This window comes from Clinocottus analis, unplaced genomic scaffold (assembly GCF_023055335.1).
Source record: "Clinocottus analis isolate CAN_PGR_092001 unplaced genomic scaffold, fCliAna1.0.p SCAF_24, whole genome shotgun sequence".
NCBI classification, from domain to species: domain Eukaryota; kingdom Metazoa; phylum Chordata; class Actinopteri; order Perciformes; family Cottidae; genus Clinocottus; species Clinocottus analis.
The window spans coordinates 5,237,501-5,262,083 of NW_027175976.1; the positions used below are offsets into that span (position 1 = coordinate 5,237,501).

The 24,583-nt window shown below is 48.1% G+C and overlaps 1 protein-coding gene across 1 annotated transcript in view; it reads left to right on the top strand.

Annotated features, from left to right (window-relative positions):
* The window catches only part of LOC137793918 (neuropilin-2-like), a 36,909-nt gene extending 23,953 nt beyond the window's left edge, over positions 1-12,956 (top strand). Inside the window, exons 4-10 of the mRNA XM_068590356.1 lie at positions 949-1,179; positions 2,552-2,707; positions 3,334-3,503; positions 4,101-4,256; positions 10,419-10,563; positions 12,267-12,442; positions 12,768-12,956. Of these exons, the coding sequence (XP_068446457.1) occupies positions 949-1,179; positions 2,552-2,707; positions 3,334-3,503; positions 4,101-4,256; positions 10,419-10,563; positions 12,267-12,442; positions 12,768-12,956 (1,223 nt within the window). The remainder of the gene's footprint in view (positions 1-948; positions 1,180-2,551; positions 2,708-3,333; positions 3,504-4,100; positions 4,257-10,418; positions 10,564-12,266; positions 12,443-12,767) is intronic.
* The last annotated feature ends 11,627 nt before the right edge of the window (positions 12,957-24,583 follow it).

The window sequence follows — 24,583 nt, forward strand, 5'->3', positions numbered from 1 at the left end:
GCTCTCGTGCCAAGCATGGAAATAGATGGAGACACAAAAAGACACACAACAAAACAGACCTAAGTGTTTATAGCCCACATGTGAAGACAGGGACGTTTGAGGGCAGAGCGAATGGGCAGGAAATAGCCGGGGTTTGTGAATGAGGCCGTGTGTGCCGGACCGCCGGCTCTCTCCCACCCTCATTGATGTGCCGGTCCATAAACACTCGGCCGTGACTCAGGCTCCCCAGTGGGCCGTGAAGCAGTGGCTGATGGGTAGATGATCTGAGCCACACAGCTGCCGCAGCTCAAGGTGAGCCGCCCAGGGCGCATAAATCTGCATGTATAATGAGGAGCGGCTGCAAAGGGCCCACTTAGAGCCATTACACAACGTTTGTGGTGTGTGTGTGTGTGCAAAAAAATGATTGTGAGGTGAAGAGACAGTGAGATTATTTATTTTGAATATATAGAATAGCACAGGGGTCCGTCTACTCTCCTCTTTAGCCTTGCATAAGAGTCATTGAGTCATACTGTGTAACGCAAGAGGAAGGGGTCTTTTGAGGGTGCAATAAAGCTGTCAAACATAATATTACAACTTTCCTGAAAGGAGAATATTGTTCACATCTTTACCAGTCGTTTCACACACGGTGGCGGAGCTTATTGGTGGCCTACGACAGAGAGAAAGAGCTGCTCGCGCACCGCAGCGTTGGATACACCCACTTGAGCATTTACTCACTTTGTATTTTCTCCTCCATCGGTGATCATAAGCGCTGTGTGTTTGTGCGTCCCAACCACCGCAGCTACTGTATATTCCAGCACGCCGTCAGTGATGAACGACTCTCCGAAACACCCTCTGCAAGTCAGATGGGATATGCGAGTGTGATCGATTGCGCACGCCCGCGTCTCCTCTTAATATGACCGATTGCTTATTCCGTTCTGAATATCCTCTCATCCTTTTGTGCGCACGCAGGGTCGGAATTCTGCTTCCGCAACTTCACCAGCTCCTCCGGCATGATCGAGTCGCCGGGCTTCCCGGATAAATACCCCCACAATCTGGAGTGCTCCTACATGATCATCGCCCCGCCCCACATGGACGTCACCCTCACGTTCCTGACCTTTGACCTGGAGAACGACCCTCTGCTGGTGGGAGAGGGCGACTGCAAATACGACTGGCTGGACGTGTGGGACGGACTGCCGCAAGGTGAGGGATAACACACACACACACACACACACAGACACACAGACACACACACACAGACTATCCCCCACATTCCCACACAGACATTTGCAAACCAGTCTTCAATTTCCCGAGCAGCCGCCGCTCCCTTTGATGTAAGCAGCCTTGCATTACATTGCTCCACATTACATAGAGGAAACATTATTTCACACGGGGAGCTGAAAGTGCCTCGACACCCCTAAGGAGCAGCCCTTTCCCATGCCCCTCTTCCCTCTCCATAATAACACCCTTCATCACCCCCTTGCTATCCGCCCTGTCCTCCCTCCTTATCACCTAGCGCTTCCTTCCTCCCCCGGGCGAGTGAGAGTGATGGCCCTGATGAATATCAGCTCGTGTCCAATAGGAGGTGCCGAGCGTTGCGAAAGTGGCCTATCGGCCGAGATCAGGAAGTAGAGAGGAAAAAACATTTGAAGGGCCTTTGATAGTGACCGCCACAGGGTAATGTTGGTTTCTGTCGGCTGATGAAAATCTCATTAGTAGTGGAGAGTGGTTCACTTCCCACCTCACTCTTGCCGACTTTCTCCCCCACCCCCCCTTTTTTTTTTTTAAATATGAAGCTGAGAACTGAGGATTTCTTCTAATTATTCTATTTCCAGTTGCTAAAAAGGGATCCAAGTGGATTTCAAATTCCAATTATAGCCTTGAATTTGGGAGCTTTGATAGCTGAAAACAATTTATGGCATTCAAAGTTGAGAATTAGGAGGAAATTAAAGTGTAACCCAGTTCCAGTGAGGCGAGTCCTCGGGCATGAAAGAGGGACGGGAGACGAGACGGAAGGGTGAAGAATTTGGTGTCTGGTGAGGGAGCCACCCTTGAGACTATTGTAATCCTCGCTAGTGTGTGTGCGTGTGTGTGTGTGTTGTTCTGTGTCCATGTGTGTGTCGGAAGCTGATCCCAGTGCAGCTTGCTTTAAGGCAGGGATTCCAATCCCCTGCTGGGCCCTGGCTGAGACACACATGGCAGATGGATGGAGGGATGGACAGGAGCGAGAAGGGACAGAGAGGAATGATGGGAGGGATAAATGTGGGGGAAGCGTGCTGCGAGCCATTAGACAACACTTACTGAAGCAGCGTGGCCACTGGAAACCTGTCTTTCTAGTGCCTTTTTCTCATTTAAAATGGAAAGGGCACACTGTGGCATCACAAAGCAAGACCAGATATTACTCAGTTTTTCAAAATAAAAGCACAATCTGTTCCCGTCTCTGTGTTTTAGGAACTTTTAATGCAATATCACCCTAAACAATCTGACTTTATACACCAAGAAAGACAACATAAAACATATTTTGATCAATTTGATTCATGTGTGTGTGTCTTTGTATGCGTGTGTGTGTCTGCAGTGTCCCCTCTGATCGGCCGGTACTGCGGGACAAAGATCCCTCCAGAGATCCAGTCGTCGTCCGGCCTGCTGTCCCTCTCCTTCCACACCGACATGGCCGTGGCCAAAGACGGCTTCTCCGCCCGCTACAACATGACGCACAAAGAAGTCAGCGACTGTGAGTGCGAGATAACTTTTAGCGAGTGTGTGTCTGCACGCGCGAATGCTCTCCGCGTCGGTTTTGTTTACCTGTTTTCATCAGCGCCCTCTATTTTCTCCCTTTCAACAGTTTCTACTCCGTCATCTCTGCTGACACTCATCTTTCTTTCTTCATCTTTCGCTCCTCTTACCCTCCCGATCTTTTCAGCTTTGCCTACTTTAATGCTATTTAAATCTCGGCGCTCTCTCACCTCTCTCAGTCTATTTTGCTCTCTCCTAAGAGACCGCCGTTTCTCAGAAGCAGACTCCTACTATTTTCTTTCAGAATATAAATTACCTTCACCTCAATTTACCTCTGCTCACCTGTTGGGCTGCTTTCCTTCTCCCTTTGCCCTTTCTCTGTCTGGATTTACCTTTTCCTCTCTGTCTTCAAGCTCTATAATATGCTGCTTAGATCCTCCCTGTCAGTCTCTTAAAAAAAATACCTCTGCACCTGTCATCCATTGTATTCAACTTTCGATCCTTTCTTTTCTTTCTTTTTAAAGCTCCTTTTTCATCTCCACTGTAAAGCCGCGTCAACAAATATACGGTTAACGCCCCGCTCTCTCCATTTCCCTCCTCTTCCTCTTCTCTTTGTCCCACCAGCGTTCCACTGCAGCATGGCGCTCGGCATGAAGTCGGGGAAGATCAGCGACGATCAGATCACCGCCTCGACAACCTTCTACGACAACCGCTGGTTGCCGCGGCAGGCCCGCCTCAACAACGACGACAACGCCTGGACGCCTTCAGAGGACAGCAACAAGGAGTATATACAGGTCAGCCTCCGAAATTACAACATCGGACTCAGTATTACATCCACTTCCTACCAATAACGAGTGTCTCAGTGATGCTGGTGGAGAGGATGCACCGCCTCGTTCATAGAGAGGGGAAATAGAGGAACTGTGACCTGATGATAAGGAAGTGCTTCTGCGCTCTCAATCTTTCCTGTGTCGAACACACACTGGCCCCAACGCGCATGCATGCACACGTAGACACACACACACCCGCACAGGAGCGGCGAGAATGCACCGTGATTGATGACGGCGCTCTCCAGGAATACATCCGAACACTACGCCATTGATCTTTGCCTGCAGCCTTCCTCCCCTTGCACACGACAATGCGAAGATACGCACACATACACACACAAGCACACACCACCTAAGCTCCCTCAGCAGTAGGCCACAGTCGGTGTCCATCCCCTGCTGTCTGCGTGACGGATAGACACAGCAGCTGGTCTGTCTCTGTTATCTACATCAGCCCTGAGCCCCGTAAATCCCCGCAGCAATCGACACAGCCGCTCCGCTGCCGCGCTCTATTCTTCTGTTCGAGTTTTTAAATTATGTCTCCGCTGCTTCCCCCCCCCCTCCCTCCAGGTTGACCTCCACTTCCTGAAGGTTTTGACGGGAATCGCCACACAGGGGGCCGTTTCCAAGGAGACGCAGAAGTCCTACTACGTCACGACCTTCAAGCTGGAGGTCAGCACCAACGGGGAGGACTGGATGGTCTATCGGCACGGCAAGAACCACAAGGTAGGAACCAGCACTGGAGATGCACTTGTAGTCTCAAGGCCCTGTTTCTCTAACCTCTACACGACCATCTTGATATCTTCTCCAACAACAGAGGCGGTAGTGTTCGTGCCTGAGCCGCATCAATGGATGGAGCATTCCTACAGGAGTCCAACCAGGACTGTTTATGAACCTGAGTCTGACCCCAGTCATGAGGCAGAGAGAGAAGGAATGAGAGAGGGAGGCAGAGATTGAGATAGAGAGAAAAGGGAAGGCTGACAAACGAGAACAATGGAGTCCTCTGTGAGCCCTTATCTGGGTTTACTGTTCATCATCTCTCTCACACCATCGCGCACCGAAACACACGCCGGGGGGGTTGTGGAGTCGCACCAAGTGTTGACTGAGCAAATGTGGGTGGCTGGATTCATATGCACGCTTGCGTATGAAGGTATGTACGGTGCAGGTTGTTGTTGTTGTTGTTGTTGTGTCCCACAGTAAACCCGTCTCCAAAGGATTGGAACGACGTCCCTCATATCTGGGCTAAGGTCACTGTGGATTGCAAGCAGCCAAATAGAGAGTGGCAGCGAGAGGGGGGGGGGGGGGGGGGGGGTGTGTGTGTGGAGAGGGTTAATCCACACTCACTTACTCGCACAGACCGCGGGGCCCCCTTCTGTGTGTGCCAGTGATTGGTTTGGGTGGGTCCGGTGGGGGGTATTTGATGTGGAGATTATTGCGCGGAATGTGGATTTGACTTTATAAGTCAACATCTGTGCGATGTATTAGAAACCCCCTTCTCCTCCTTCCACATGCGCACACAAAATCAACAGATTCCCTCCATCCCCTTTTAAATAACCTCTGGCTGATCTCTCTGTCTGGAGATTTGCGCGTGTATGCGCATATGTATGATGTGTTCCTGTCTGTCCGTCTGTAGCGTGTAATCGGATCTAATCTGTCTGAGCAAAAAGAAAAACGACTGCTCAGACACTTTCAGACTGACACATCATCAACATGCATTAGGGAGAGACACTGCGTGTACGAGAGGTCGCTTCTAAAATTAAAAAATTGGTTCTGCTGGAGAATGAAAGATAAACTAAAGATAGCGGACACGTTGGACTACAACCGAAGATCAAATCCACCAAAACATTACGTGGTCTATATAAAATATAGATGTGATTAAATACGCCATCTGTTTGTGATGATCATAAAGAAAAGACGACACAGCGTTTACTTCAATGCATTATGGGGGCGATTTATTATGCGTTCACGTTCTCTGATGTATCATACACAGATCTCAGATTACATCCTTCTCTTTGCATTTGTGCAGACAGTGACGGATGGGTTGGATTCAGGGTCGACACTTTTGATTTATCGCGAACACTTTTCAGTCAAGATTGAGCCCGACTTTATAATGAAATAGTTCACTGTACAGCCAGGTTCCTCTCCGCTCCCCTCGGGTTTTGCGGTTGAATCTTCCGTGACTGCTAATCCACCATTCCTGTCGGACAAACTCCCAGTTAGCCCGGCCTAAGCCCCCCAAAGAGCCCTTAAGTGGGTGAAACTCAAATCTCGTCAGGGGGTCTGTAATGACTGGGATTTGGCTTTTCTAATTGTCATTTAACAGCGAGCTCGGAGCTAATGTGGCTTTGGAAGAGCGTGCGCGTCGGTGGTGTTTGTGGAAGGTTGAGCCGCGAGTGTGTCTCCGCATCCGATATGAATCACCCGTGAATAAAAAGGACGGGCCCGGCAGTTCTCGCCTCGCTGTGTTTGTTATTGGGAGGGGGGTGCGCGCGTTGATTCATGAGCGTATTTGCCGTGTTAACAAAGAGCAAAGGATTTAATGCCAATAAAGATTATTTGACAGAAAGAGAGGCAGAGCCGAAGAGGCTGGGAAAAAAAAAAAGAATCGTATTGTGGGAAATGGGCCCTTTTTTTTTGTAGAGAAGTGAAAGTGCTGTCGGAAAAGAGAAAAACACCAGCGCTGCAGATTGCAATCACCTCAGTCACACCAGCACACAGGCGTGGTGCCCGTCCGTGTGTGTGTGAATTTTTTTTTTACTCATTTTTTTTGCACGCCAACACGTTTTTCAGATTGACACCCGTGTGACTTGTTAATTCTAAATCACACTACTCACATGTGCGGCTCATTACTTCATGAGACGTGTGCACACTAAAGAATTGCATATCACTGTCTCTCGCTGACACACACACACATACACACACACGCACACACAAATTAACATTAAAGGTACACACTGTCATTCGTCTGTCAGGAAAATCCCATCAGCCTCAGCGCTAACCTAGAATTGTGTTACTGAAAAGCATTGTGATGGCTGTGCTAAAACACACATACACACACATACACACACTCACACACACACAAAGTAACCTGGAAGAAAAAACGCCTACACAGCATTTCAGCCTGCTCCTCTATCACACTGTCACACACTCATACAGATCTGTTTTTTTCTTCTCATTCTTCAAGCTAATACATTAAACAAACTTTGACAGACTTGGACATAAGGTGGTGTCAGACAATTTCTAAGGACCACTGCATCAACCACACACACACACACACACACACACACACACATGTTAGCACGTCTTAGAGCCAGGAGTGGAGAGCGGCCAGCTGGAACCAGTTCCTACTGTCAACATCTTCATACCGAGAACGAGGGAGGGAGAGAACGTCTGGAGCGTAGATGGAAGGAAAGAGAGAGGGAAGGAGGGGTGGGGTGGAGGGGGGAGGGGGGGGTGAGAAAGAGATGGAGGGAAGAACTAGAGCAAGAAGACAGGGATGAAGAGTATAATGGACAGAGAAGGAGTCTGGGATCGAGGGAACAACGGAGGATGAAAAAGCGTCCGGGAAACGAATGGTGTCTTGTGCAGAGCTCGCCGCGTCTCCCCGCGGTGCCATCAGAAGGGAAACGCTGGCAGAGGATGGAGACATGTGACAAAAACAGCGTTGCGAGAGAAAGCCAGCGATGGAAAATGAATCAAGCTCTGATGTGAACATCTATCCCCACCTCATTTTCCAGAGAACACATTTTCAGTGAAATTCAGTCAGTTTTTTACGCACACAGTTTTCCTTTTTTACTCTCTTTGCTGATCCGGCGCTGTAGATCTGTCGAGGGTGTGTTTTGTGACACGCCTTTCACGGTGACCTCCTTCTCCGGAGAAGTTATCAATAGTTAAATACCCATGGTGCCTGTGTCCCGCCAATGTCCACACAAATGAGTCTGGCCGCCGCACACTGGTGTGTGCGTGTGTGTGTGTGTGTGTGTGTGTGTGTGTGTGTGTGTGTGTGCGTGTGTGCGGGGGCTTCGTTATATTTTCATGACTCTCCACACCAGGAGACACAATATGACAACGTTAATTATTCAGCTCGGGCTCGCCAGCCTGTCACGTGACTGCTCACACAGACGCACATGTACAAAACAACATGCCAGTCGTCGGGCAGATTACGGGGGTGGCCCTGACAACGGGCTGGGAGCTTTGCCCACCTCCAATACCAGCATTCATCTCAATTCATGCCCCACTCCTAGCTAGTCAAAAAGTAACCACGTTATCTGCAAGTTGGTCAATGAGCAACCATCTGCTTCCTCCGGCTATTAACCTTTAACCTTGGGAGGAATGACCAGGGGTCAAATGAGCGACCTCTCAGGTGCACTGACAATAGATGAGAGGAAGTGGAGGAGGCCGAACAAGCTGAGAGGCGACTGACGACTTCTCATTGGCCTCTCGCGTCCAAAAGGGAAATGGAAAGAGCTTCTTGTGAGCCAACACTCATTGAACAAACGCTTCATTTTGTGTCAGTATTGTTGGCCGGATTCTCTGCTTTTATCCAAAGATGAAAATAAAGCGAAGCAGCAATATTGTAATGCACCAGCTAATGGCCTTTTAGTGATGACAGGCATCTGTACGACTGGAACAGTAGATTTCTGGGAAGTAGTAGACACATTTTTCTTTTACAAAGTTTTCCTAACTTTACTTTTGAAACCTGATCACGCCACGTTTACATCATTCATTTAACGGACAGTCATTTTATTCAATTTGTTATTATTTATTGTAAAGAAAGCTATGCTGTTGGTAACATCACTCAGATTGGAAGGGATATTCTCGCAGTGGAATGACGATGTATGCCAGATTAAATTATGAACACAATTGATTCAAGAAAGGAGGAAATTCCATTGAATTTAGCCTTATTAAGTGATAAATACTCGGAAGGAGTATTTCCTGTTGATGAATCTGTTCGTTGTTCTTGTATTCGTACTCGCCACCACTCCCTGCCTCCTCTTCCACATTCCTGCGCTCATATTCCGTTAAATCTGTTGCCCTCTAGTCAACCTCTTCTTTGTTTCCGCCCCTCTTCATCTGTTTTTAACTATTCTTCTGAGGACTCTTCACTCCCCGCAGTCATTTTCTAGTTCTTCCTGTCTTCCCCGTCTGTCCTCCATGCCGCTCTTTGTTCCACGGACCGAATATCTGGGAGCAGTAGAGATGTGTCGGTTGTGTGCGAGGCAAACCCTCCATCATACGCTTGCCTTTGTGTGTGCATGCGTGGGTGTTTGCATAACCCCCATAAGAGCCCGCATCCACTGTTTGGCCTCTTAGGTAAACATAACGGCTGTCTATCCTCCATCCAGCAGCAGATACAGCCGAGATAGACCCGCTTATCTGTTCAAACACTCACGCTGCTTTGTATTACCAGTGTCAGCTCCACTTGATTAAATCAGGCCATGCCCAAAATCAAATAAAACCCCTCGAGTAGGATTTTGAAGTGGTATCACTCATATTCCCACTGGTTATGGAATTTTTGGAATATCTTTTTTTTTTTTTTTGGCATGCGCCAGACAGGGAATTTCACAATTGGGTCACTTTGCCCCAATATAATATATTTAAACTCAAAACGAAAATCACACTGTTTTATCGCTTTAACGGAAAAACAACATCAAAATAAGAGAGAATTTTTTTGGCTCAGAAAGCGTGCGTTGGTTTGATCGCCCTGTGCTTGGATTAGAGTAAAAGAGAAGTCATGTCGGGATCTTTTTTAAGAAGTGATGCCTTTAATCTTTAATTCAGCTGCTTGTAGCAGTTGTCTTTCCGTCTCTCCACTGTGTGTCGGGGCTCTGACGCCAGTCAGTGTGGTTTCTGCGAATAACTGTCGGTCTCCTATCAGCCGGTTCCGTCGACCACAGACTGACAGAGTGAATGACACTTAACAGCCTGTCACTGAAAACACACTTCCTCTCGGATGTGTGTGTGTGTTCCTGTGGTTTCCTGCGTCTTTGTGTTTGTGGTTTCAGTTTGTAGCCACCAACAAAAGGGAAGAAAGGCAATATGGGTGAGAGAGGATTAGTGCAGAGACATCAAGCAATTTTGGAGGAAAATGGATGGAGGTGTTGAGATGCAGAGGGAGGTGCCGGTGGGAAGAGGTTACTCGCAAATTGTGTGTATACGTGTGTGTCGCAAAAAGGAAAGATAGGAAGGAGGAATCTCCCCATCCAACACCCTCGAGCATCATGGGAAGCTTTTTCTCGGCCCAAAGCAGGAAGTAACTTGACCACCCTGTGTTACATTTGCCCTCCGACCCCTGCTGCCACACCCCGCTGCTTAAGAGCAAATGGAAGGAAGGGAGTATTCGGGGTGACTGTTGATGCTTTGGGAAGGTAATTTCACTCACATCCTGCCCACCTGGTGAGACTTCCTGCGTCTGACGGCCAATCATGTTTAGTCGTGTCAGGTCATGTCTCCCGCAGCCTCCAACGGACACCAGCACGGAGGTGTACGGACGTTGGTGTATGAGTGAGCAGTGTGTGTGTGTGTGTGTGTGTGTGTGTGTGTGAGAGAGAGAGAGAGAAACCCTCCATCCATCGACTGGCTTTCCCAGCCTTCCAGCGCCGAACCTTTGACCCCAAAACACATCGACAGCTGGGCTGGTGACATTGGATCCGTGTTTGGGTTGTCTCTGCTTTGTCCGGCCTGCCACTGTGTGTGTGTGTGTGTGTGTGTGTGTGTGTGTGTGTGTGTGCGTGTGCAGCCAAGCGAAACCGCGCACTGTGGGTGGTTGTAGAGCAAGACTGTGTGTGTGTGTGTGTGAGAGAAAGAGATAGATAAGACTCACACCGACATGAGCAGTACATGTCCTTCTGAAAGTAACCTTTGTTTGTCTCCGCCTTGTCTTCCCAGATTTTCCACGCCAACACAGACCCAGCCGAGGTGGTTCTGAACCGAGTCCCACAGCCAGTTCTGGCCCGCTTTGTCCGCATCCGACCGCAGACGTGGAGGAACGGCATCGCCCTGCGCTTCGAGCTCTACGGATGCCAGATTACAGGTGTGTGTGTGTGTGTGTGTGTGTATGTGTGTGTGTGCACAACTTCTCCAACCTTTATTTTGTCTGAAGAAAGTTGACTCTGCCAGAATCACCCTGCTTCACACTGAACAGAAACAACAGAAGTTTTCTGCTGCACTTTTTGGTTCTTGTTCAAAGGCATTTCAGATCATTGAACATCTGCGAAAAATAACCTCCTAACTAGAAAAACCAGGAGCACACTCTCACACATACATTTGTATTTCCACTCTTTCCCACACTCCCGCTGCTATCTTTTAAACATAGAAAGCCTCCGGCTAATTAAAGGAAACTCTATTCTTCCTCTCAGAAGCACCACCAGTGTCATTTCTTCCTCACCGCACTCGCTTTCTGTCTCCGTCTCCCCGAGCGACGCCTCTTTTCCCTCTCATGGCTTCAGATACTTTTGTTGCAGTGCCCTCTTTGCTCTATGAGCTCCTCTATATTGAGAAATGAGTTCCAATCAATCATTCATGGCTTCCTGTTCACTCTTACATCAGAAACTGTGATTCGCCTCAGCCTCAACAGCTGCTATTGAAATAACTATTAGCTCTTACAGTACAGGTACACACACACACACACACACACACACACACACACACACACACACACACACACATGCACACAGACGGGCTTCTAAATATAGCCGATGACCTCAAAAGCATGCTCACCCTTTGAAATGTACACAGACACCACCCACCGGCGCGCGCACGCACACACACACACACACACACACACACACACACACACACACACACACACACACACACACACACACATAAACACATCCTGTGCCTTTTAATTCATTATTCACATCTCCTGCTTTTGCAGTGACATAACAGCATGAAACTTTGATCTGCGTTCTCTTAAACCGTCAGCACAACTAACATCTCCCCGTCTCCCTTCCTCCTGCCCTTTCTCTCTTCCTCTTTGTCAAGCTCTCTCTACCTCTCCACGCTCACCCGCCACCCTCACTCACTCCTTCCCTCCACTGTTTGTCTCTGTAGGAGTCTCGTCTTGCTCTCCTCCCAGCTTCCCCAAGCCGTCATCCTCGGCTCCGACTCTTTCTTTCCCCCCCATCTTTCCGCTTTCTCCTTCTCTGCCTCCCGACTCCTCGTATTATACCTCTCTTATCCCCTTAATCCTCATTTCTCCCTCTCACAAACTCCCTCTGCAAGTTACTTTCAATGCTACCCGCTCATCCATATCTGAATGAGCTTCATTTCCAAGTGCTTTTGCATGTACGTGGAACCATCCCTCAGCCAGTGAATGGTCCAAAACATGTGCGCAGCAGAGTGAACAGACAAGCTATTGTAGAGAGGACACAATACCATAGTTAATATGTTTGTGTGAGATTGTGAAAGGCATGAATGCAACGCAGGGGAGCATCCTGATGCTTTTAGCTCACTAATGGGAGTCTAATTGCGTAGCTAGAACATGAAGCAATAGTGCTGCGCTACACATCTCTTTTCCTCCAGCCCCTCACCTCAGCCTCTCCTGTTCGCTCCAGTCTACACTCTTAGTGCTCAGTGGCCAGCAGTGCAATCCTGTGGTGAAGCTTAACAGCTCCCAGGTGGGAATATGTGTAACAGAGTGCATGTTAGGTCGTCGCTGAAACTCCTCCGTCAACCCGCGGCGCCCGAGGTGGAGGTTAAAGTTGTCTCTGCCCTCTCCACTTTCCACTCCAGATGCTCCGTGTTCAGACCTGCAGGGCTTACTGTCCGGCCTGCTCCCCGACGCCCAGATCTCCGCCTCCTCCAGCAGGGACATCGTGTGGAACCCCGGGACCGCCCGCCTGGTGGCCAGTCGCTCCGGATGGTTTCCGGCCCCCGCACAGCCCCTGGCTGGAGAGGAGTGGCTTCAGGTACGGAGGGGTTTGAATTGCACTTCCTCAACATTTTGGCCGTGTGTTTCTGTTGCCATTGGTCCATGTTGAGTGCTAAATGTGCAAGACAAAAGTCTGGTTGTGGTGTCATTTGTTCAGGGTAATTGTTGTAACTTTCACAGTGAAACAGTCATGTTGTTTCAATAAGTAGTTCTTTTAAATCCTGGCTTCCACATCGTGTCATTCCAGCCAGAGGCGAGTACGCTAAAACAAGAAGCGCAGATGCGATATAAAACGTAACCACGTGTTGTTTTGTGTAAAGCACATTCGTCGCCATGCGTTTATCTGAATCTGACCTCTGCAGGTGGACCTCGGCTTGCCGAAGACGGTGCGCGGCGTGATCACCCAGGGGGCGAGGGGCGGAGACGCAGGAAGCGGGGCGACCACAGATAACCGGGCGTTTGTCAGGAAGTACAAAGTGGCACACAGCCTGAATGGGAAGGAGTGGAATTTCATCATGGACAGCAAGACCAGCCTGCCAAAGGTGGGTTAAGGAAGGAAGATAATGACATGTTTGTGTTTGCAGATACACCCCCACACACAACCCCACCCCCAAATAGACACACTGTCGAGATGACATTTGTTTTTGTGTATTTCTTGGACAGATTTTTGAGGGGAACACACACTATGACACCCCAGAGCTGCGCCGTTTCGAGGAGATTGTGTCCCAGTACATCAGGCTCTATCCAGAGAGGTGGTCTCCAGCAGGAATCGGGATGAGAGTGGAGATACTTGGCTGTGACCTTCCAGGTAGGACTTTCTTTCTTCATCATTTTATGTATGATCATTTCTACTCTGAATGATTTACCCCACGCTGCAATGAATTGATCCAAACAGAACTCAGCGGCCCTTGAGGAAGGTAGAAAAGTGATGCTCGGATATGATATGCATGCGAGTCATTAGAGCCTGCGAAGTGAAGAGTCGGAGGAAGAGGGGAAGTGATAGCACAGTGAATGCCTTTGAGAGATTTTCACCTGGAAAATAAAAAATGTTTTTTTACAACAAGTGCTCCCATCAGCAGGGAGTGGAGAGGGTTTGGTTTGAAGGAATGCGTCCCCAGAGAGAGAGAGAGAGAGAGAGGGGGATCATTTGGTTTGTTCACTTTCCAGCGTGGTCTGTTATCCAGATGTGAGGTAGAGCTGGAGAAACACACACACATGCAACCGCATATGGACTCCTTACAACTCCCTCCGTGCCTGAACAGGATGACTATATGTCTATACAGCACAACATGTCCAGCACTTACATACACATACACACATTAACTCCTCACACACACACACACACATGCCGCTGTACTGAGACCACACCACTATTAATGCAAGTTAGCCTTCGTTGAGGTGATTCGTGTGCGTCAGCGCGTGTGTTTGTGTGCTTGCACAAGTGCTGATGAAGTGCACTCTCGTCGAAGAGAGATTAATTATTAACGCTACTACGAGGAACACTAACTTTGTGTTGACTTTGGCGGTCCCTGTGGACAAAAGGGGGTAGTGTTTCTGAACGCCAGAGCCCTGTGGCTCCCTTCCTTTTCGCATGCTTTCTTAAGTCGGTCATAACAAGTCAAATAGTTCCACAGTAACTTGAAAAAAGAGCTTATTATCATCACAAGTAACATATGCTCTGGAAAGATGCTAACAAAATGTCTGTCAGTGATGATAGAGTACAATTGTGCTTCATTTCACATGCTCATGAAAGTATTTACTTTTGCTAAACACTGTGGGACGGGCAGAAACGGGAAGAGAAACTTCCAAATATGGAAACAGAACAACAGAAACTAAAACCCCGCGGTGAAGGATTACGACATTTTGCACAGGGGGTGATTTTTATCAGATGGTGTGGAGGGTTTTGAGGGAAACGCGTCAAAGAAAAATGCTGCCGAGGGTCACGCATTGTTCACAGGCCTCTGAAACTCAGCAGGAATAGTGAATTACTGCTGACATCCTGCAAATCATTGACTTCCTTCAACACTTAAGCTATTTGTTCTGTTCTGCCCTCTGTTGAATTTATTCTCATACATATATGAATTGAGAATTCATTTATTTGGGATCCCTTGCTTAGCGTAAAATAGCGGCAGCTACTGCAGTGAGGCAGGTCTCTCTCCCCGTTCCTACACATGGTTGCAGTTCTTTCTTTTCCCACCCTGAGGCCCAATGCGTGGGTCTGTAAATGTTTTTTGTTCTTCTTTTTTTTCCGTTACCATGCCTCCTCTCCTTTCCTCCTCCTCCTCCGTTACTCATCTGCTGTTGGTCTCGACTCCTTCTGTTTCCCCGTGTTGACGCACAACTATCTCTCTCACACACACACACACATAGTCACAGCCTCAACAGTGACTCTTTTTTTCTCTTTTTTTCCCCGAGTATACATGCTCCAAAAAAATGCAAAATGTATGAGCTCAGGAAGGACATTTGAGAGACTGATCTGTAAAAAGAAAAAAGAAACAATGAAAATGCTAAATATCATCTCTTGCTTTTTCCAGTCGGATCAGCACTGAGTTGGAGCTCACACATGCACATACACACCTGTAGTATACATCTCAGGTGTCTCAGCTTTACAGTCGTGTCCTAGTTCCTTTAAAACATAAGTAAATATGATGGAGCTCATTATAAAACGGTGACAGATTTTTTCGCAATTTAGTCCTCTACTTATTTTTCTGGTCATTTAAGTTCTGTGTGTGTGTGTGTGTGTGTGTGTGTGTGTGTTTGTGTGTATGCGTGTGTGTACTTTGATCTGAGCACTTAACCCCACCCACCAGAATATAAAACAATGGCTACTTATCTTTCCCATCATGTTCTTTTGGGGTTTGTGTGTGTGTGCATGTGCATTCATTTCTCGGTGTGTGTGTGTGTCTGTGTGTGTGTGTGTGTGTGTCTGTGTGTTGGGGGGGGCGTGGGTGTGAGAGAGAGAGTCGAGGACTGCCAAGCAGAGATTTACTGAAAAGCTTTCTACATAATTGAAGATTTTTTTTTTCCTCTTCTCTGACATATCGCTGAGTCAGATAATTTTGGAGGGAGCAATGTCTTTTAGCAGAGAGCTCTTTCCACCCTGTGTACGTGTGTGTTTATGGCGTGTGTGTGTCGAAAAATAAGCAGACACGTGTGTGTGATTTTGCGAGCATGTGTGTATGCATGTGCCGCCGCAGTGTGCGTTTGTACGTGGGAGTGTGCGCCTCCATTATCTATGCCAGCAGCTCCCCTGGGTCCAGTTTTTAAGAGCCGGTGTCTCATCCCGTGCATGATGATGACTTGCATCATCACCTGCGGCAGTAGACACATTATGTAAGCCAACACTCCGCTGCAGAGGGACTTCTCCTGCACTGCAAGGCCTCCTCTGCTGCGCATGTACAGTACGGCCCGGATATGCACACACACGGGCCTCCTCGTGCCGTCGCACACGTCAAGGGCAGGGCTCGGGGGCAAGGTAGGCAGGTCGCATACGTTCGCTCGCTCTCCGGCTACACAAACATACGCATAAGTCCCATTCCCGTTGCCCCCGACACCCCTGTCACACCCTGGAAAGGTCAGCGCATTTACACTGTGACAAGGCCTGACCTTTGAAAGCATAGAGTGTTCTGGAGCTGGGGAGAATCTTAATGGGCTCCAGCAAACCGTTTGTGTATTATTGTGTGTTTAGTGGTACGCACACATGTGGGCCGAGGTAATGTATGGGCACTCGGTATATTGTCACACCCGGTTCCAAGAATTAAGTGGAGAGAGCGAAAAGGTTAGGCCGAAAGGCAAAAACCAAAGCGAGGAGATATAATTCTAAGAGATGGAGCCCGAGGTTTGAAGAAGAGGGTCGCATTCGTTGTCTTTGCTTCCCCGGTGGGCCGGCAGCGATAAGAGTCTCATTAGGTAGTTAATGACAGGAATAAAGGACGTGACATTAACGCTGGGTTAATGTCAGAAGCCATCGCCAGCTGTGGCCGGCCCTTTCATGTCTGCCATTTCTCCAGCTGGAGCGCCGTCGCGCTCATTTCCACAGGAAGTTCCTTTAAGCGGATCAATTGTGTATCACGCGGCGCTTGTTGCCCGTAGTGCCTTTAATGATAATGGTTGTCATGTAGAAAGATCAGTCGGCGGCTCTAGTATTGCCACTAACTGTCCGCCAGCAGAGAAAAGTGTGCTGATGAATACATGTGGCTTTTTATTTTCATTTTAATGTTTGCAGGCTTGTTGTTTCTTTTCCAAATGATCAGCTCTGTCTCTCAGGAGATCTTCAGCCGTTTAAAGCCTGTCAGGAACCGCTAACAAAGCAACGTGAAATATAATATGCTTAAGAAGCCACTTCCCCATTGATGTCAGTTAAATGAGAATAAGAAGCCAGGGTCATGTATTTGTAGCTGCTTATACAGATGGTTATCCAGATGGAAACATCTGACACAGTTAATTCACACGATAAATCTGGACCTTTTAGTTCAGACGTGACCCAAACCTCAGCGTAAACGTCCATAAAACACCAGCATTGACTCATCTGCTCCTAATAACACAGCACTTTCTCTTCTTCCCCATTCAAACTGCTCAACACTGCACATGCGATGCATTTTAATGAGCAAAATGTTAATCCTCGATGTGTTGTCTGACTTTCCTTCTAATTTACGTTTGCTTAAATAGATGTTAAGGGCAGAGAGAAAAATCATACGTTTAATTTTGTTTGCTCTCCCGACGTCTGAGCGCGCATGAGTTATAGAGTGAGCGAGACACTCTGTAACACACGATAGTTCAGGGTGTGTGTGTGTGTGTGTGTGTGTGTGTGTGTGTGTGTGTGTGCTCCGTATCCTCCCTGACAGCCAGTGAGCGGTCCCAGAGTGTGGTCATGCTGTCCAAGGTCGAGGGGAGCTTGTTAGACACGTCCATCCATCAGCCTTAGCCCCACTTCTGTATGTATGTACATGTATCTGTGTCTATTAGCGTGGGGGCATGTGTGTGTCTGCATATCTGAGTCAGACACAGACGCCTGAGCACCCAGACACAACATGACGGGGGGCTCCCTCGGGTGCTCTTGGTCTATCTGTTCCTGCCTCCCTCTGTCTCCGGCACGCTGGGTGGGATCGAGACAGGAGACGGGACTACGAGTTAGTTTTGCACGATGACCTCACGCTCTCGATTATGACATTCTGCCTTAACATACAGCACAATGAGACGTGGTATTTATGTGCTGAATTATGGGTAAAAATGACTTGGGAGAAGTTGCAGTTGCAGTCTGCAAACCTGCCGCTAGATGTCGCCAAATCCTAAACACATGGCCCTTTAATCAATTAAGATATGAAGTGTAAATGAATGAGTTTTAGACATAATGTTATTTGGATTATTTAGTATCAATCTTTGTCATCTAATTTACAAAAACTGACTTGGCGATCTATATATAGGCAGGGCAGAGGGTCATTAAAGCCGTAATTTTAGTTATTTAAGGTGCATAAATGCCACATGTCGCATTACTTCCTGGTCCTTTCTGCTTTTGTTGCTTATCACTTCCTCTCGCTTCCGTTTCCCCCGGCCCTCCCTCACGTATGCCACCGTGGAAGGAGAAACTAAACATAAATAATCCCTCAAACAAACATGGGGTGATGGATGTGTCCTCCTTACAGTAATCTAATATCTGGGGATTGTTTCACACGGCCATTGACCCTAACCGTCGTATGTTTGTTTTCCGCAGAAACCACCACGCCGGCCGACACCGCCACGCCAACCCTGCCCGCTGACATCGATAGCACGACGGCCCCCTTTACGACTGCAGGTGAGCATGAAAAGAAACTGTGGGTTAAAGGTCTTATTAGAAAACCAGTAACAGAAAAGATGAAAGCCGTTATGTAAAGCAGCTGTGAACGCTCCTTTTATCTGAAATTACGTCTCATACCTTTTTGCCCTTTGGCTCTCGCGCTAACTCTCGCTTCTCACTGCTCTCCACCTCTGCAGTCGCCACCGCTTCCCCATCCGACAGCGTGTGTGACTTTGACCTCGGCCTGTGTGGGTGGACGCACGACCCCAACGCCCCTCTGCTCTGGTCCCTGCACAGCCACGGTGAGTCTCCTCCTGGACTCAGCGCCGCTGTCTGGTTAGCAAAACGACTCAGATTTTAGTTAGTTTTTTTTCTCAATGCAGCGAGCGTTTGATGGACAGCCACCTGCAGGGGCTGTCTGGATGGTTTTACAAACAATGCTGTGAGCAGCTCAGGTTGACTACCGACATCTTCAATTTAATTTGGGTGTCAGCTCCTTTGCGGCGGAGCTTTTATGTATGCAGCTGCAAGGAGAATTTAATTTGGGCACAGAAAATTGCACAAGCACAACTGTATTAAGTTTATTTTATCAACTTCACTGAGTGTAGACAAGGCACAAATTAAATGGAGTGGATGAGAAGCATATTAAAATGAATTGAGGGAGCAAGAGGGACACACACATAACAGCCTCACGTGCGACATGTGACCTACACCAGCTCTCCGCTCGCGTCCGCGTGTCAAACCGGTTAAGAACCAGTGGCTCCAGTTCAGTTCATGAGCCGGAGATTCAAAAGAGGAGCGGTTATTCCCAGCTGTCCGTTACTGCCCCTCCATCCCCGCAGGCACATCCCAGATGATGCTGTGTCGGCTCCATCTACTTAGACACTAGCAATAATTATTAATTTCCCCGTCATGCTCGCATACAGCTTCGGGCAGGTTATTAAAAAGAAGATGTATGCTGCTGGATTTAGGGAGTTTCATAGCTCTATTTATAATTGTTCACAGGCAGAGTGAGGGAATCTTACCCCAACTTGCTTTTAAAATTCATTGGTTTCGAGCTAGTCTCCATGAAAGATTCAGCATTTCTCCAGCTGGAGAGAATTAAACAAGAGGCTCAGCATGCAGCCTTTTTTTTTTTTTTAGGGTCAAATTTGTGATGTCACCGGGGTCGTGTTCAGCGGGGCAACGGATCTCACAGCGAAGGCAGAAATGTTCCTGAAGCGTGACCGATTCCGGTCACAGCCATCTTTGACAGGGAGCTTCAAAGCGGCTTCTTTCATCGCGGCCGGATTGGAAAGGGTTGCTTAGATTAGTCAGGTTGTGGCTTTCAAGTATGGAGTATCATTTCCAGACGTTTTGACGAGCCACGCCAGCCTTTGATTCTCCCTGCCGATGTCAAAGGTCAGGAATCCCAGCCAACACAGGATCATTATTTCACTGCTATCAGATCACGATTTAATCCTCAATAGAGTTCCCTTTTCTCATGGGACCCTAAAACCATGATCTCCTCACCTCCTCACCTCCATCATAAAACCAATTATTAGGGCACAGAGGTGGAATTAGCCACCATGTACTGTGATACTTTGCCTAATCTACCCCTGCTAGTAAAAACATGCTAAATAGGCTTCATAGATTGAATGTGTGCCTCTCCCTGCAGCCGACCGCTGTGAAAGGGATTAATAATGCTCTGTTGTGCTGCGTACAGCAAGGCGGTCTCGATTATGAGCTGTCTGGCGAACAACTTGCACGACAACGGGAGGGGGAAGGAGAAGCTCGCTGCGAGACGCCGCGCCTCAACACCAGAGACGGTGGAAAAAAAACACCTTGCAGAGACACAAATAGGTTTCACTTGCAGATCCTGCATAGGCCCATCCACATGCGGTTCATACGATAGAAAACAGTGTCATGCGCAGCAAGGGGGAAACACACACGCACACACACAGACACACACATTCCAGGACTGCGAATGGCCAAGAGACACACTGTCACACACTGTCTGAAGTGTCACACACACTGAGTCTGGGCGTATGGCGGACAGAAGGGAGCTGTCAAGTCGGAGGAAGATTTGTCCCTCCAGATACCCCGCTTGTCGGATCTTCTGCAGACCGCACACACACGCACAAACACAGCGAAAGGTTATCGACCCAGTCACTCAATAAGTCGAGCACGGCCGGATAATACTGTACGGTGCTTTTGGATAAAAAACACATGCTGTGTTCAAGACAAACCTGGTGGTGTTACTGGGAAACAAACAACAGACGTATTAAAATAAAATAAAAAAAACTACCCATATGCTCCCCGATTTGTCCCGGACTACTTTTTCCTCGCTTAACAGGAAGGCACGTAGTTGCTCTGACACACACACGCACACGCACACAGTTGTACATGATAAAGCAGGTGATTTAATCTGCAGATTGTTGATGCTGGAGATTTTCCCACCGGGCCCACTTAAGAAATTCTTCACCAGACGCTTCCTTGAGTCACTCTCTCACACACGCACTCAGAACATACTGCAGGCCCACCAATCTCTCACAATGGAATTCATGTCGGCATCCAATTTGCAAGCTAAACATCCTCTGGTGTAAACAAATGGAGCGGCGTGTTGGACTTTTCCGTTGTTTAAGTCATTTACCTGGAAGGGAATGAAGAGAAATAGTCCCCGAGGGTCTTGGCTGGAGTTCTGATAGCATGACGCTCTCACTGGAGCTATTCTTCTGTGTGTTTATGTTTGTCATTTCCCTATTGTTTGCCGGGACTATTGTGCTGTGGCCCGGTCCCGTTCGCAACTGGTGATTCACTTCTGTTTTTGTTTGAGATATCTGAAATTGTGTGAAAACATGCCGAGCAATGTGTGCATAAGGGTACATATACATCTGCCTGGATGAGATGATTAATGATTATAATCCTGTACACGCAGAATATGTATGGGATCATTTCGGCAGCATCCATTTACAAAAGTCTACGCATTCTCTCCTATTTCTTTGTTTTTATTGCCTCGAGCCCATTAAATCGTGCTTTTTTTCCCCTCTTTCATTTGGCTGTAGCGACCAGCAAACTCAAGGTTAAAACAAAGCTCTGTTCATTTATTGTTACAATTAGTGTTACAATTACAAAAGCAGCTTCATTGCTGTAAACGGACTCTTTCTTTTTCTTCTTCCCACTTGATCCAATATATTCCTGATTGTATACAAATCTGTTCCGAGAGAGTTTAACACTGAACTCACCAACGTTAGTCTGTACAATCGTAGCACATCTCAAACTAGGACCCGAGTGTGTGGCGGTGACTTGTGACGTCGACTGTGCGCATTACAGTTCAAGCACGTGTGTTAAGAGCATCTTCATCTCGCCATCCGCCCTGCAGAGCTCAACAGCTATCTGTACATGGACGCCAGCTTGAAGACGGAGCAGCAGCGAGCCCGGCTCGTGAGTCCCGTGGTGGCGGCCGACTCCGGGCCCCTCTGCCTCCTCTTCTCCTACCAGCTGTGGGGGGAGGCCCAGGGCCACCTGAAGGTCCTGCTGCGGGACGCCCACAACGAGGAGACCGTCCTGTGGACGCTGAAAGACGATCAGGGCCCCGTCTGGAGGGAGGGTCGCACCATCCTGCCTCGCTCCCCGAAAGACTTCCAGGTAGTTTTATGAACTCATCATCTTTTATGGAAAATTGCAAACACGGAAGGAGCATGGTGACGAGAAAAGTCATAACCGCGGTGCTACAAATTGATCAGACGTCTGGCTAATATCAAATAGATTAAAGTGTGTCTGCTTGATAATAAGTATCTGGGTCAAACCCTTTATTACATGTCTCCGCAGAAAGAGAAACAGGTTTTTTTTCAGGGTTGGTTAGAGGGAGACGCATTCCTGAGAGCATCAGTTTCAATCTCTGTCACCTTAGGCCAGGTTTGACTTCAAAAGGAGCTAAAGTAAGCCATATTGTCTCTATTGGCTGTGTGATGTTTGGGGATCGTTGTGCATTCGTCAGAGACATCACAAGCAGTTAATGTTCTCATAAAAAAGTAAGTTGAAGGAGCTTGCAGAGAAGTGAGGGATGATTGCAAGTGTTGAGTGCAACTTTGAAATTACAGGCACCGTATTAAGTTTTCATCCTCTTTCTCCTCCTCCTCCTCCTCTTCCTCCTCCGCCCCCTGCGTGTCCCCGTTTTCAATCCCCGGCCCCTCCCTGTTGCCTTCATCCGTCTTCCTCTTCCTCTTTTTCAACTTTTACCTCCTCCTCTTCCTCTTCCTCTCCTGTGCGGTAGGTTGTGATGGAGGGTTTCTTTGTGCACGGCACCAGAGGACACATCTGGATAGACAACATCCACATCAGCTCGAGCACCCCTCTGAAAGAGTGCACACGTAAGTACACACACGCGTGCACACACACACACACACACACACACACACACACACACACACATATTGGGACCAACTCTCTGACAGACAGAGACAAACTGTATTTTATTTATTGTTTTCTGCCTCAGTCTGCCAAATGTTTTCCATCCAGAAAAATATCGTAAAAGTAAATAAATCCACATATGACCCGCCCACTCCCTCTCATCCTTTGTCAACTTCACCATCGCCTCGTCATCTCTCGCCCACTATCAATTTTCGCCCGCCATTTTCCTTCCACCTCCTCCACTTTTAGCCTGAAGGTCCTTGCACAGTGGCACACATGAAGTGATAAACACCCTCGATCCTCCCTCCACTCCCTCGCCCTCACATCCTAGTTTCAGAGACGGCCTCTCCTCCAAACAGCCCACTGAATACAGAGATGAAAGGAGGAAGGAGAGGGAGGGACAGCATTTATTCCTCACGCACAAAAAAAGAAGAAGAAAAGAAGAATAGTAAAAGTAGGCCATAAACGCCCCGTGGGCCCCGGCGATGCTAATCTATGTTTCATTAGATTTCTCTTCTTCCTTTTCTCTCGTCTCCCTCCATCTCTCGTGCGCTCATATTTGTAAACAGAGCTTTTCCCGAGCCGTCAAAGGGAATTACTAGACAGGCTGTTTCCCAAGCAACTTTCCGGGTGCCGAGTGTGAGCCGAGCGCCAGCGCAGCCTCCCTAATCTGGCCCGAGCAGCGGCTTTGGAGAGGGTCTTAAACAGATCAGAGACCGAGCCGGGGGTTCAGAGCCAAAAAACCTGCCGTCATCACTTCTGACTGATGCCCAGTGCGCTTTGGAGCTGGACCACGATCGGGGAGCAGACAGAGTGTCCTTGAGGGAAAGTGTGTGTGCGTGTGTGTGTTTGTTTGTGTAAAGGCTTGGAAGCTCGCGGCAAACGCTGCTGTGTGTTTTTGAGTTGTATCCGTCGTTTTTGTGCATATGTGTGTTTCATGAGCCTTGAGAGAGTTTGAGCAGCAAAGCAGCTCGGAAGGCAAAGATGACAGCGCACCCCCCCCCCTCCCCTCTCCTCCTCCTGCCTCCATGCTGCTGTGTTTCTCCCTTCCTCCCTTCCATCCCCTCCTTCGTCACTCCCAGAGCATTCTGGGATGTTGCTTATCACACAACGCAGTTGAGTTTTTACAGTAACGCTGGGGTTCGCGCCAAAAGGCGTCAGTTCCCCTCCCTATTTTTCGCTCCCACCCGTTCCTGACACACACACACACACACACACACACACACACACACACACACACACACACACACACACACATACTAACACACACTACGACATGCATACCCGTTTCTTGTGTTTGCATTCCAGGCAATCAAAGTGAAGGTTCTGCTGTGTGCATTTGTGGCAAGCCCCAAAAAAAGCTCCAGTTTGACTGGACTCGACAGATAAACAACTTGAAATGCGTGAACTTTTCGAACGCACACACACAATTCTCAGCACAGACCATCCCAGATTCCCCACTCACACAGTGTTTGAAATTGCATTCTGGCGAAGGAGCCAAGTAAATGCCATAACTCATGTGAGTTATCTGAGGAATTAACTTAAATTTCCCCAGGAGGACTTTGATAGTCTTGTGACATTTGTGTGACATTTGGCTGACTTTTCCCTCATATTTAAAATTATCTAACAGTTGTCTCTCTCTCTCTCTCTCTCTCTCTCTCTCTCTCTCTCTCTCTCTCTCTCTCTCTCTCTCTCTCTCTCTCTCTCTGTCCTCGCAGAACCCTTTGCAGCTTTTTCACCAGAAAATCCAGGTGAGCTTGACTTTGTTATGATGTCACTTCCTCTCTGGTCTTGCTTCCTGCCCGTTGGTATGCACTAGCCTGGGTTTTTTTTGCTTGGTGGCACTAAGTTGTCTCAACCGCTAAACAGTCAGCGACACAGAAGCTGAGTCTGCAGGAGTCTGCTGTGTGATTCCAGATGAATAAATCTGCATTCATTATTAAAGCTGGTGCCTCGTGGCATCAGCAGCATGTAGACATCACCAAACAAATACTAAACCCCTCGCTGAAATCT